Source organism: Protomyctophum parallelum (assembly GCF_964188405.1).
Source record: "Protomyctophum parallelum genome assembly, chromosome: 5".
Lineage (NCBI taxonomy): Eukaryota > Metazoa > Chordata > Actinopteri > Myctophiformes > Myctophidae > Protomyctophum > Protomyctophum parallelum.
The window spans coordinates 51,967,505-51,981,162 of NC_139702.1; the positions used below are offsets into that span (position 1 = coordinate 51,967,505).

The 13,658-nt window shown below is 42.5% G+C and overlaps 1 protein-coding gene across 1 annotated transcript in view; it reads right to left on the bottom strand.

Annotated features, from left to right (window-relative positions):
* Window positions 1-13,033, bottom strand: part of gnav1 (guanine nucleotide binding protein (G protein) alpha v1) — a 34,943-nt gene extending 21,910 nt beyond the window's left edge. The window contains exons 1-2 of the mRNA XM_083764969.1: window positions 12,353-13,033; window positions 11,967-12,058 (exon numbers count right to left, since the gene is read on the bottom strand). Coding sequence (XP_083621095.1) covers window positions 11,967-12,058; window positions 12,353-12,482 — 222 coding nt within the window. The 5' untranslated portion in view covers window positions 12,483-13,033. The remainder of the gene's footprint in view (window positions 1-11,966; window positions 12,059-12,352) is intronic.
* Window positions 13,034-13,658: the final 625 nt, after the last annotated feature.

Below are 13,658 nucleotides of genomic sequence, written 5' to 3' on the forward strand. Positions count from 1 at the left end.
CCTGCCCTGACTCCTGGAAAACACCAAGCGTCCACACAAACACAAACACAAACACACATTGAACCATTGTGCAAATAATGTGTCAGACAAGCAACCTAATACAAGCACATTCCACACTTTAGTCTCCTGCTCTGCATGCACAAATGTGTGCGTGCACAATTAAAATGAAAGTGTGCCCACGTGTGTTTGAGAGACAGTGGAGTGGACACAAACAGAAAAGTGACTGCAGTGCATATATATGCAGGGCAGACTTCCTAAAAAATCTTACCCTTTAATCAAAAAGGCTTAAATTGTACATCAACCGGAGCTGATGAATAACCTACATTTGCTCCCTTCTGCCTCATTGACTTGGAAGTAGAGATTTAGCGGTTTAAGACTTCTTGGAACTCTGAACTCTGCTGAACTCAAATGTCAAATGAGTCCCATTTAAATTCAAATTACAAATATGCACTGGCACGAATCACAATGCGATCACAGAGTATGACCAGGCAAACCGGACCTTTGCTTGAAGAGGTCCTGGCACAACTCCACTGAGGCCGCTGCGGTTAGAGCTCCCAGTGGTCTGGAACACCCTGCCAAAGCACCCTTTTAACCCATTCTGACCTGAGATCAGATTCATACGAGGTTTCCGCCGGACACACACTGGTCTGATGAACCCATTCTGACCTGAGATCAGATTCTAAAAATGTCAGTCGCTCTTAGATTTTTCAAAAAATAGCAGACCTACAAGCTCGTATCGCGCCACTCGGTGGCGCGATATGAGCTTGTAGATCTGCTATTTTTAAATAGCTAAAGCATAACATGATGCTGACACCAAAATGGGTGCCCGGTCAGAATGGGTTTAAGTGGTTTTAAAAGGATCATTCTAAAAACGATTGGAGACTTCCTCAGTCTGTTTCTCAAGAATTTGAGTTTGTTTTTTGATGGGCATGTTACATCTTTATCATTCCAATGTGTATAATAGTATTACTATTACCACCTAACGTTTCACACATCCAAACATCCACCATTCATCCAAAAAGGAAACCCCCCTTGGCCTATGGAGACGGCTACACATACACCAAGTCATATTTCTCATGGTATGCAATATGCAAAATTACTTTGAAAATAAAGGGGATTCTGATTAATGGGCACAGATCATTCTTACATTGCCGAGCATCAATATAAGCAAATGAAGCCAACTTTAACATTTTAGACTAAACACATTCTCAATATTTTTTCTCTTTCTGAAACCTGAGTGTGACTCTTCTGCTTCCTCCCTCATTTCTGTCATCAGTTAGTCATTTTTGCCCTTCTATCCATTCCTCCTTCCTCTCCCTTGTTAACCTAACCTCTCTCCTTCTATCCATTCCTCCTTCCACCTCCTCCTTCCTCTCCCTCGTTAACCTCTCTCCCAAGACCTTTTATGTTGACAGATAGAGATAAAGCAATGAGAGGAGGGAGTCTGTGAGAAAGTAGATAGGCCAGGAGGGGGTCTGAGAGCTGGGTATGGATTGAAATGCACTTTCTGAATGAATATACTTCAGAGTAGACATACCACCATTCTCACACACACACACACACACACACACACACACACACACACACACACACACACACACACACACACACACACACACACACACACACACACACACACACACACACACACACACACACACACACACACACACACACACACACACACACACACACACACACACACACACACACACACACAAAGAGCAGCAGGTGTGTCTGTGTATGCCATGGTAACCTGATTCCAACACCAACTACACGTCACCTTTGTGTGAAGAGACCCAGACACCCTTGCTTCTAAAGTGTGTGTATGTGTGAAGTATGGGGGTAGGTACTAGGGGTAGAAATATAGTATTCGTCTTTTGTTGTTCCTGTCAGTCTGGCAGTTAATACCACTAAAGCCTGAGGATATGCGCACACACGCACACACACACACACACACACACACACACACACACACACACACACACACGCCTGTATACAGTGTTGTGGCACTGAAAGTGGGAACAGTGCGTACAACTCATATTACAACAGCATAATCTCCAAATCCATCCAGAACACACTCAAACTATTGTTCTTAGCCAACATGCTGTTTTGGATCACTGCAGAACCTCCATCTCACAAAACACAGTAAAATCCTCCATGTTCATTTAACTCTGAGAGTGTAAAAGGATTTACCTGCCAACATTCCACAGCAGCAGCCCCAAACTCACTCCGAAGAAGAGAGTTCACCGGAGGGTTGGCTGACATGATTATTAATAATTAACCATTTACTCTCCATTATATACGTGGTAGTTTATATATCTGCCATTTCTTTTGAAAGAACATTTAAAGTAAGTCACCTATAATGACTGAAGTAGACTTGAACTTTCACATTTTTCGACATAATGTTGCATAGAATGAACAATGAACACTGGAATTCTAGAAACAACAGCAGCAGCCCATGCCCAAAAATATATGGATTTGGCTTCCGCACGCACACGCGCGCACACACACACACACACACACACACACACACACAACCACGTGAGTGTGCAGCCTTTTGGGTCCATTTGTACACGTTAAGAGTGACATGAACGCGTATGATTTTACAGTGTATGCAGTGGATGGATATGATTGAAAGTCCATCCATTCCTGAGCCAGTCCACAGTAAAAACAACTCCCCCACAGCCTCGGGCTACGGCGCAAATAAAAGAAGGGTGAGACTGAGGGGAGCAATAATAACGACCCCCTCCCTCCATCTTTCTTCCCATTCTTGCTTTCTAAAATGTCTCTTCTGTCTCGGCCCAGCCACAGTTCTAACATAACACAAACCTGATGAGCTGAGTCAGACAGAGAGAGAGAGGAGAGAGGAGAGAGAGAGAGGAGAGAGGAGAGAGGGAGAGAGAGAGAGAGAGACCATGACAGGGAGACAGATCAAAGACAGGCAGCTGACAGGAAGAGAGAGAGATGGAGTGACACAGGGACGATAGGTCACTGGATCTCAACATGGGGTCCGGGGCCGGGTACACCCAACGGTCATGAAGGGTGTTTCATGGGGTCCCCAGCTAAATGGTTGATACACCCTCTGAGTTAAACTGGGGATTTTACGGTGTAGATTGGGGTCCTGGAGATAGAAATCCTATCAAATAGGGTCTGTGGCCTAATGCACATCAAACCGGAGGTTCTTGAAATGAAAAAGGTTGAGAATGAAAAACACGTCATTATGAAACGTCAGCAAAAGAAAATGCTTATAGGTTGTGTAATTGTCTTAATGAAAAGGATGGTGAGCTTGTGTGTGTGCGTGGGCGCGCGCGCGGAGGGGGGGGGGGGTGACTAAATTTGCTGTGGGAGGTTATAGCTGTAGTTATTAATACTGTTGGTTTGTGATGTGGAATGTTTTCCACATTTTAATTGATTTATACATGGTTGGTTGTGCATCATGTCTCACACGATGCGAAAATAGAAAATTAATTAAATTATTGTTTCCGCCAGGCCGAGACAATATGTGTTCGCCCCTTAAGGATCGGGAGGCCCCTTTCATGACGTCATCATTTTAATAATTAATAATTATATTATTCCCCCCCCAAAAAATCTATTTTTCTTTTGTTAGTGTGTATTATCGGACTTCAAAGCATGAACAGCATACAGCACAGCCAAGTAGAAAAATACACAAAAGCAGCTTGATTAAAGAATTGTTTTACTCGTCTTGAAATTACTGTAAGGTATAACTGGGAGGCAGCATAGGCTATACAATGATGCAATCGCAACTCTCAGCGCTGCTAGTGCAGTGAGTGCACACACTGGGAAGTGGGAACAATTACGAACTAACAACACAGGTCAATGTGACATGACAGGTCAAGTACCTGCAGTGATTATTAGCTGCTGCCAACTAGTGGTAAGTGGACAGGATGAGGCTGAATAATTGACAAGGCTGCGATGCAATGCAATACTACTACTACTTCTACTTCTACTACAAATAATAATTACAATAATTATTTTGGAGGCCCCTGGAAGCTCGAGGCCCGTTTCAACTGAAACGATTGAAGCATAAGGCCGCCGCCACTGGCCCCTGTCCGTCTGTGCATTCTTGTGTGTGTGTTTGTCCTTCCATGTGGAAAAATCGCCGGCACCAGTTCAACGTGAAACTGCTCAACGATCAGCCGATCAGCGTGAAACTGTGCAAGCAACACTCCCTTGAGGCCAGAGCAGAACCTCTTGCCCACATTTTTCACATCGGCCAGTCATAGCGCCACAAGCAGGCAGATTTTTGCAAAACACGTTTTTTTTGTCTATTATTCATACAGATTCTGTCAAACATCACGCAAATCGGTACACGTCCTCTCTATAGAGCGTCGCAGTCCCTCCCCCTTTCAGAACAACGAGTGGCCCAGGAAATGAATCTCAATGCATTTTCCTCATAGACATTTCAGAAAGACCTTTTACGCCGCGGACAAAGCCAACTGTTGTTGTGACAAATCATGACAAACAAACACACATTTTCTGGCCAAACAAAGAATTAGAAAGTAGAAAGAAACGGCAGGTTACAACACCTTTTTTGTTGTTTTTCTTCTTTGTAATTATTTGTTTGGTCCAAAATATTGTGTGTGTTGTCATGATTTGTCACGACAAGAGTTGGCTTCGTACGACGCTTAAAAGGTCTTTAAATAAATATTTCTGAAATGTCTATGAGGCCAATGCAATGCAATGCAATGGCCTGTTATAGCGACACCAGGGGCCTGTTTCACAAAACTTGGATTAACTAATCCAGGATTTAGGCCAAAACCAGGCTTTTTCAATCCTGGTCTTTACAGCCTGGTTGTCTCCACCAGGCCGAAGGCATGGGGAGAGAGTATGTTTTGCACTCCGTCCGTCCGTGTGTGTGTGTGTGTGTGTGTCCGTCCGTCCGTGAGCAGCTAATCTCGGCCACCGTTAACCCGGTCGATGCCAAATTTTGCACACACACTCCCTGGATGCCAACGATGAACCTCTGCCCCAAACTTTCCAGAACGGCCTGTTATAGCGCCACCAGGAGGCCGCTTTGTGCAAAACAAGTTTTTGCACAGTACACCTACAGATTTTGTCCAAACATCACGCAAATTGGTACAGTCTCTCTAGAGCCATTCAACGAAACCGGTCTTTCACATTTCTCAGACTCCATCCTGATTGGTTAAGATTGGCTTCCAAAGTTCACAGGAATGCTCACTTTCAAACAAAATGCTGCAAATCATGAACACATCGCGTGATTTCCGTGAAATTGTGCACCCACATTCCCACTAGGCCGAGGACGAAATGCCACATGAACAATTTCAACTCAGCCTCAAGGTGGCGCTATAACTGGCCGAAAAGTGTTTTAGATCTGCACGGATCTGTGGATAACTTTGTATGCCAACTCCCTAGAGGCCAAGGAAAAACCTTTGCCTGGAATTTTTCACATCTGCTCTTTATAGCGCCACCAGGAGGCCGACATATGTAAAACACATTTTCTATTATTACTCCTTCAGATTTTATCCAAATTTCACGCAAATCGGTACACATGATCTCCATAGTCATGCCATGTCCTACATTCCTATCCTGGTGGAGACCTGTGCCCAGAAGGGCACTTTTTCTAGTTTATTCTGTTCCACTAAAGCCAAGCGAGGCTCAGAATTGACGGATTTTGTGAGCCTGGATCAGGGCAAGCCTGGCTGAATAGATAGCCTGGCTTTTTGTCTCTAGACCCAATCTGTGGTACACAGATTTACTGATCTTCATGGGGTATTATGGCATACTCTCAATAGTGGATAGACTGAATGATTAACTACCCCAAAAATATAGTTTACATTTTACCACTACTATTAACTTAAAACAGAATTCTTAATATTGTAAGCATAATGATATTGTCGCATTGTGATATTTGGCCATAACTCCCTCCTCTGAGGGAGCTACCTTTGGGGAAGGGGGTTGTTGTCCAGACTGGTGAGGGTCATGGGTTCATGTAGCATGCCAAAGTTTGTGCTATTGCCATAGAGAATGCATTGGGCGTTTAAGTTAAATAACTCAGAAACTACAAAACATTTCAAAGTAAAAAGTTCCAGCATGTGTCTCCACAGTAAGCTGAATAATAAAAAGTGTGAATGGAGTTTCTAGGTGAAACTGCTTTTTTGACATGCCAATGTCTGCCATTGAGTCCCATTGTAAAATTCTCAAATTTGAAAGCACTATATTTCTAAAACTATGAAACATTTCAAAGATTCCTTTTCAGGCACACATGTCCACCGTAGGATGAACCTAAATAGGTTTGAATGGGGTTTCTAGGTGTAAGTATGTAGGACTAGTAGTGGGTGAAACGTTACAATGGTAATATGTTGTAAAACAATGAGTAATGGTAATATTTAGTGGTTTTCACTTTTACAAAAAAAAAAAAGTATAATATAATAATTCTTCTTAACCGTGCACTTGCACGACAGCAAACCTATTCATGGGGAATATTCACCAAAAGCTCACAAGCTCACAAGCTGGCATGATGTTGTGCAGCCTATATATTTTGGTTATTTGATTTTATATAGTGCTTAAATTTGTCCTTTAATGCAGACCGATACAAATAAGGCAACATAAACCCATAATAATTGAATAAGTCTAGAAAACATCATTGGTTTGTGATCAGTTTGACTGCTTAATGAACAGTAAAGACATCAGGATTAGGTTAAACCTGGCTGTTAGCCTGGTCCGGAGCAGGCTAAGTCCAAAGCATTAGTTTCCATGGTAACTAATGTAGCATCACTTTCATGAAACCGAATCAAGCCTCGACATATCCAGGTTAACTGGTTAAATTAATCTGGCAAGATTAACCAGCTTTCATGAAACCGGTAAATCGCTGATCCAGGATATATTAAACCAGGATATGTGTTAAATCCCGGCTTAATCTCTAATCCAAGTTTCGTGAAACAGGCCCCAGCAGGCCGATTTGTGAAAAACACACACATGGTCTCTACAGTCATGTCATCAAGGTTAGCTAAGATTGACTTCTACTACCTGGCAGAGGCACATTTCTTTTCATCTATTTTCAGTGTGAAACACTGACACACAGCTATATAAATCAGGTGTAAGGGGTTTACTAATATACTGTGAGAACAAAACTTAAAATCTACCGAGAACCACACTGATGAGAGCGATGATGAGACTGCAGCCGTGCCTGTGTGTGTGTGTGTGTGTGTGTGTGTGTGTGTGTGTGCGCGTGCGCACACACGTGTGTGTATTACAAGATGTGATAAACTTAATGATATATAACCTCATTTAAAACAACCTAGTAGTCAGGAGTTCACTAACTCTTTTCAGCACATTCCAATAAAGGAAGCAAGATGATTCTGTTCTGCTTGCTGAAAAGGTGACTGTAATAAGAAAGGAAGGGCAAGAAAGAGAGTGAGAGAGGAAGCAAAGGAAGGAGGAGAAACGGTGAGAGAGTGATGAGGGAAAGGAATTGTGGCATCTTAATATTTAAGAATGCATTCCACCAGCCCCAACACCCAACAAACCATTGGGACCTTCATTTATGGAGTCCTGTGTGTGCGCACGTGCGTGTGTGTGCGTGCTTCTTGACCAAGAACAAAGCTACAAAACTACAAAGAGTATTATTCACATGCATCTCTAGTCTCTATCACTCACACACACACACACACACACACACACACACACACACACACACACACACACACACACACACACACACACACACACACACACACACACACACACACACACACACACACACACACACACACACACACACACACACACACACACACACACACACACAGTTTCCCCTTCAGATTTCCTGGAGGGAAGTTGGGTTATGAACTGTACACAGATGCTCCATTTCCCGAATAAAAAGGCGGGTGAAGTTATTGGTTTTATTATTATTTGTCCTCCAGTGTATCATGGCTTCTGATGCTTTTAAGCTCGTCCCCTGGCCTTGTCTGTCTGCACTCTGTCCTGTCTGCCTGTACAGTGACTGGCTCCTTGTTGTGGGGAGTAAAAATGAATGTGTGGTGAAAGACAGAGAGAAAGAGACTACCTCTTTGGCCACTTGTCCATCATGTGCAAACAACATAGAAACAGAAGGGAGAGAGATACTGGTAGAACAACAGTGTAGTGGAGGGAGGGTAGTGGGGGTTACGAGAGTGAAGCAGCAAGCGAGACCAAGGGGGGTGAAACAGGCAGAATGTAGGGGGGGGGCAGGAAGGAAAATAGGGAATGTCAGACAACAATACGGTGACCAGACGGAAGGATTCCCTTCAAGCTGGGTGACCCGAATCCAGACAAATTCAAATTTTTCAACATTCAATGCTGAATTGTCCCGATTTCCCATCACAATTTAATACTTGTTTCTGAGTGCTTACATAGACCCCATCCTGATGGAAACACCAGGTAGTAAACACAGGTATAAAGTAAACAAAGTGACTGTTAAAAAAACCCAGTGCATACTAACTTTAGTAAGACTTTTTATTAAGGTCGGTCAATAATGCATCATAACATTTATAAGGCATTATAACATGTATAAATGTTTATCAATTATACATAACTTATAACAAGTTGTTGGTCATAAATCATAATCAGGGCTGCACATAAGTGGTGCGCAGGTGCGCATGCGCGGTAAAAATTAAAAATGCGCTGTCAATCAAGCGCCGGGAAGCGCTTCTGCGTACCAACAGCTGGGGCCGCCCAGAATGATTATTATGGCCAGAATACTAGAAAATGTTGTGGCGAGAGCATTTCCCACCGACTGCCACTCAAAGTGGCTACTGGCCCAATCACAGCGCGTCCTTACTCATAAGGGGGAGGATCCATGCTTCTTTCTGAGTGCTAGGAGCCTGGGAGGAGGCGGAGGGCGGTTGACAGGAAAACCTTACACAAATAGTTTCGTCTTCTCTTCTCCGTTTCAGATAGCAAACTACTGTAGTCCCCGGTGTAAAAGGTCATGCTTTGGATGCTTTGCACTCTTCCCATTTGCCGCTGTGCTTGTGTTTGTTTTCCGGCTGTTGGAGCAGCATGGTTGCTCGTGTGCGATGCCGTCTCAAAACCCGAATCCGAGGCAGAAACCATATTAGCGTCTCTCACAGCCTAGGCACCGGCCACCGACTTTTTACGGGTACTAAGGTTTTAGTTCCGACATAGTGGAGTGGGAAGAGTTTAAAGCATTGCGGACTGGCACTGCTGCTGCCCAACATGAACACCGTGTCTCGACATACTGTCCCTTATTATCGTAAAGTCGGGTAGTGTACACTGTTTATTTTTTTCACCGAGGAGCCATGTGTGTGTGTCTGACTGTCTGACTACGTACGTCGCCTCATCTAAAAACAAAAGGGAACTAGGGAAGCCTGATGTATGATTCGCCGTACGATGTGTCGCATGTTAAAAAAATAGCTGATCTGCAAGCTCACAACGTGTCGCAACACGTTGTGAGCTAGTAGATTGGTTATTTAAATACAAAATAATACAAAATCTAAATATTGCTTTGATGCTCATATCATATTATCCTTAAGTTGTTAACTTGTTTTTATTATAATATGCATTCCATAGGGCTGGACCACACATGGACCTAGATTTTAGCAAATTTATATATTTTTAATAATGGGATGAATCTACAACAAGAGCCATTCTAGGGCTGAATCTAGAGTTGCAATACCCTCCATTGACTCCCCACTCATCCAATAAATATTGTTTTGCTATAAGTTATTCATCCCTCTTTTATCCATCCGGCGAGACGGGTCGCCGCATTTTAGGAGCACCAAGCAACTCCTCCAGGTGCTCTTCTGAGTACTAGACCAAAAAAGTTGTGTGCAGCCCTGATCATAATGCATTATAAACTTAGTGGAACAGCACATTATAACTTCAAGTTAACACTTTACTTAAAGAACAAGTCAATAATGCATTATAATCTCATTTATAATGCATCATAACACACTAATAATGTTTCATAACACTCGTAATTTTTTTATAATCATGCATAACAAGTTATAACAAAGACACTTTGTAACTATAGTTAAGGTAATTACAATGTGCTGTTCCACTGAGTTTATGCATTATGATAAGTTAAATGTTGTTATAAATTGTCATTTAGAAACATTGTTGTTATTGTCATTAGAAGTGTTACAATACATTATAGACCAGGGGCCTGTTTCACGAAAATTGGATTAACTAATCCAGGATTTAGGCCAAAACCAGGCTTTTTCAATCCTGGTCTTTACAGCCTGGTTTATTCCGTTCCACTAAAGCCAAGCGAGGCTCAGAATTGGTGGATTTGGCGAGCCGGGATCAGCAAACCTGGCTGAATAGATAGCCTGGCTTTTTCTCTCTAGACCCATTCTGTGGAACACAGATTTACTGATCCTTCTTCTTCATGGGGTATTATGGCAGTTTGCATCCTTAATAGTTGCATTACTGCCCCCTTCTGTATATCTCAGTATCTTTACTAATCTATTCAAGACTTACTGATACAAGGACTTAAGCTTCTTAAAAAAATAGCCTACTGCTGCTGTAATTAAAGAGAGAACATACTCTCAATAGTGGATAGACTGAATGATTAACTACCCCAAAAATATAGTTTATACATTTTACCACTACTATTAACTTAAAACAGAATTCTTAATATTGTAAGCATAATGATATTGTCGCATTGTGATATTTGGCCATAACTCCCTCATCTGAGGGAGCTACCTTTGGGGAAGGGGGTTGTTGTCCAGACAGGGGCCAGACTGGTGAACTATGGGTCATGGGTTCAATAGTGGGTGAAACGTTACAATGGTAATATGTTGTAAAACAATGAGTAATGGTAATATTTAGTGGTTTTCACTTTTACAAAAATAATAATATAATATAATAATTCTTCTTAACCGTGCACTTGCACGACAGCAAACCTATTCTGGGGAACATTCACCAAAAGCAGCTGATCTACAAACTCACAAGCTGTCATGATGTTGTGCAGCCTATATATTTTGGTAATTTGATTTTATATAGTGCTTAAATTAGTCCTTTAATGCAGACCGATACAAATAAGGCAACATAAACCCATAATAATTGAATAAATCTGGAAAACATCATTGGTTTGTGATCAGTTTGAATGCTTAATGAACAGTAAAGACATCAGAATTAGGTTAAACCTGGCTGTTAGCCTGGTCCGGAGCAGGCTAAGTCCAAAGCATTAGTTTCCATGGTAACTAATGTAGCATCACTTTCATGAAACCGAATCAAGCCTCAACATATCCAGGTTAACTGGTTAAATTAATCTGGCAAGATTAACCAGCTTTCATGAAACCGGTTAATCGCTGATCCAGGATATATTAAACCAGGATATGTGTTAAATCCCAGCTTAATCTCTAATCCAAGTTTCGTGAAACAGGCCCCAGATCATTAAGTAAAGTGTCATCTCTCTCTCTCTCACCTACAAGTACCCTGCTCATCCCACTGCTCTGCTCTTCTCTCACAATCTATTCATTCTCCCAACCAGACTGTGTTAATTAACCAGACTGAGCCACCTGAGGGCTGGTTTGGAGTCTGTGCCAAGTCTTGAATCAGTTCCTCACATTTCGACAGTTAAATTTAAGATCTCTCACGTACAACACCACTCTGTCTGTAGGCCTACAAGCTACAATGATAGTGGCTACATGTCCTTCACTCCTCTATTAGACTTTTATACGTGACTGACTGTCACTTCAGTCTAAAAACTAAACAAAAAACAATGCCATCCAATTATGAAAACGAAAAAGGCTTGCACAAAACCGAATTTCACCCACTGTTTGACACCTGTAAACCTGTGATGTGACAATAAAGTTGATTCTGATAAGAGTGGAATGCTTTATGCTAACAGTCAATATTTCTTTTACATGCATGCAGACAATTAACGGGTGTAACTGTTCAAGCCTAATGTATAGCTAGATTGGCCCCAATGAAGTATAAATGCATAAATTGTGTGTGTGTGTGTGTGTGTGTACCTTGAAGCTGTCTAGCTCTTGCTTGTTGAATCCATGACTGTGAATGATCTTCATCTGTTTGACCAATGTACTTTTACCACTCTCTGCAGCACCTGGAGGGGATGTAGTAGGATTGGGGGTGGGGGGGGAGGAGTATTAATACTAGTATTTACCAAAGTAACTTCTCGTTAATTCATCTGTGGCCTAATTGGACAACACACATACCGGTTAGATTTTACACGAGGGGCATAATATATTAAAGTATTATTGAAATAAAGTTTGTATAAGCATTGTTGAAAAACTAGCCTATGTTGTAAAACTTTTTTGTTGCCTAAATGTCTAAGGAACAGTTGACAGCCTGTCCCATAACTAGGCCGGTGGAACAAATAAATCCGTGATTTTCTCACCTAGCAGAAGGATTTTCACCACATTCATCTCCCGTTTAGCGTCTTCATAGAGGTCTCGGTCTATCTTGGTACTGTTTATCCGCGCCTTCTTCTCCTCCTCCGTTACTTCGGAACCGAGACACAGTCCCATGTTGTCCCATGTCCTCTCCGTCCGCTTAGAAACGGCGATACGATGCAGGGAATCACCCCCCGGTTTGCAAAAGCCTCATGTTCCTATCGGGGCAATATTTACCAAGTGGGCGTTGTGCGAAACTTGGCTCTAGTTGGAAGAATGCTAGCAGATTAAAACTAAAGTATTTTTCTACTCAAAGCGTTAAAATATCCCTGTATGTCCCCGGGGCGCGGGTAAACATGCAGATTGAGCTGCTTTTCTTGTTGTCCCGAAGTTTCTCTCCTACCTGGGAGTCTGAGACAGACTTCAACTTGATAAATCAGGGGTCGGTTGGTTGTCAGTGACCGTCCACTCACCTATTTTCTGATTGCTCGTCAGATAATCGTCTAAGGACCGTCCACTTGTGAAAATGTTTATGTCACAGTGCGCCACAGGGTTTAAAAGTGTGCACCGTTAGCCTCGTGAAAACCCTCCTCCCTCTGTCTGTACTCTGTAACAAGACTATTCAATATTGTGAAAGTTTGGGACTTCCATGGGAAGTGACGTTCTTCCAAAGACAGAATGTGACACCTGAGTGCCCAGCAGTGCTATTCAACTAAAAACTCGTTTACAACCCACGAGGGTCGTAAACTTTGTAAACATACATTACAACCCCACGGGGTCCCCGGTTTGCCAGTGTCGATCCCTGCAGATGGGCTACAGCCGTTTCTCGCGAGTCGCGACGCAGATAATCCATATGATGTGCGTGGGTCGCGGATTAAAGGCCCTTTGTGTTCGTAATGAGGTTCACTCAGTGAATGGGACCGGACCGGGAGGGTTTAGCTGTGTTCCCGAGTGTCTGAGTCTGCAGTGGCCTCATTTCACTGACTCAGCGAACCGTAGCTCGCCTGATCCAGCAAAGACCACTATACGATACGCTATTGTGTATATAGACTTTAAACAAGCCAAGCCATATAACCTTTTATTTATAATCACAGTCTGGTGTATTGCACAAATTAGATTTACAATTTTCCCAACGAAACCACACCACTCACTCATCCCACTGCAACACAAAACGTGAAAATAATAGCAGTCAACCTGCATGCATCACCTTCAGTCAGACTACTCGCACCTGCACCCCCTTTCCCCAGTTGTGGCATTCTTTATACTCTTTACACAGCTGATTAGAGGAGCTTTTCATTCTCTCAAACATGT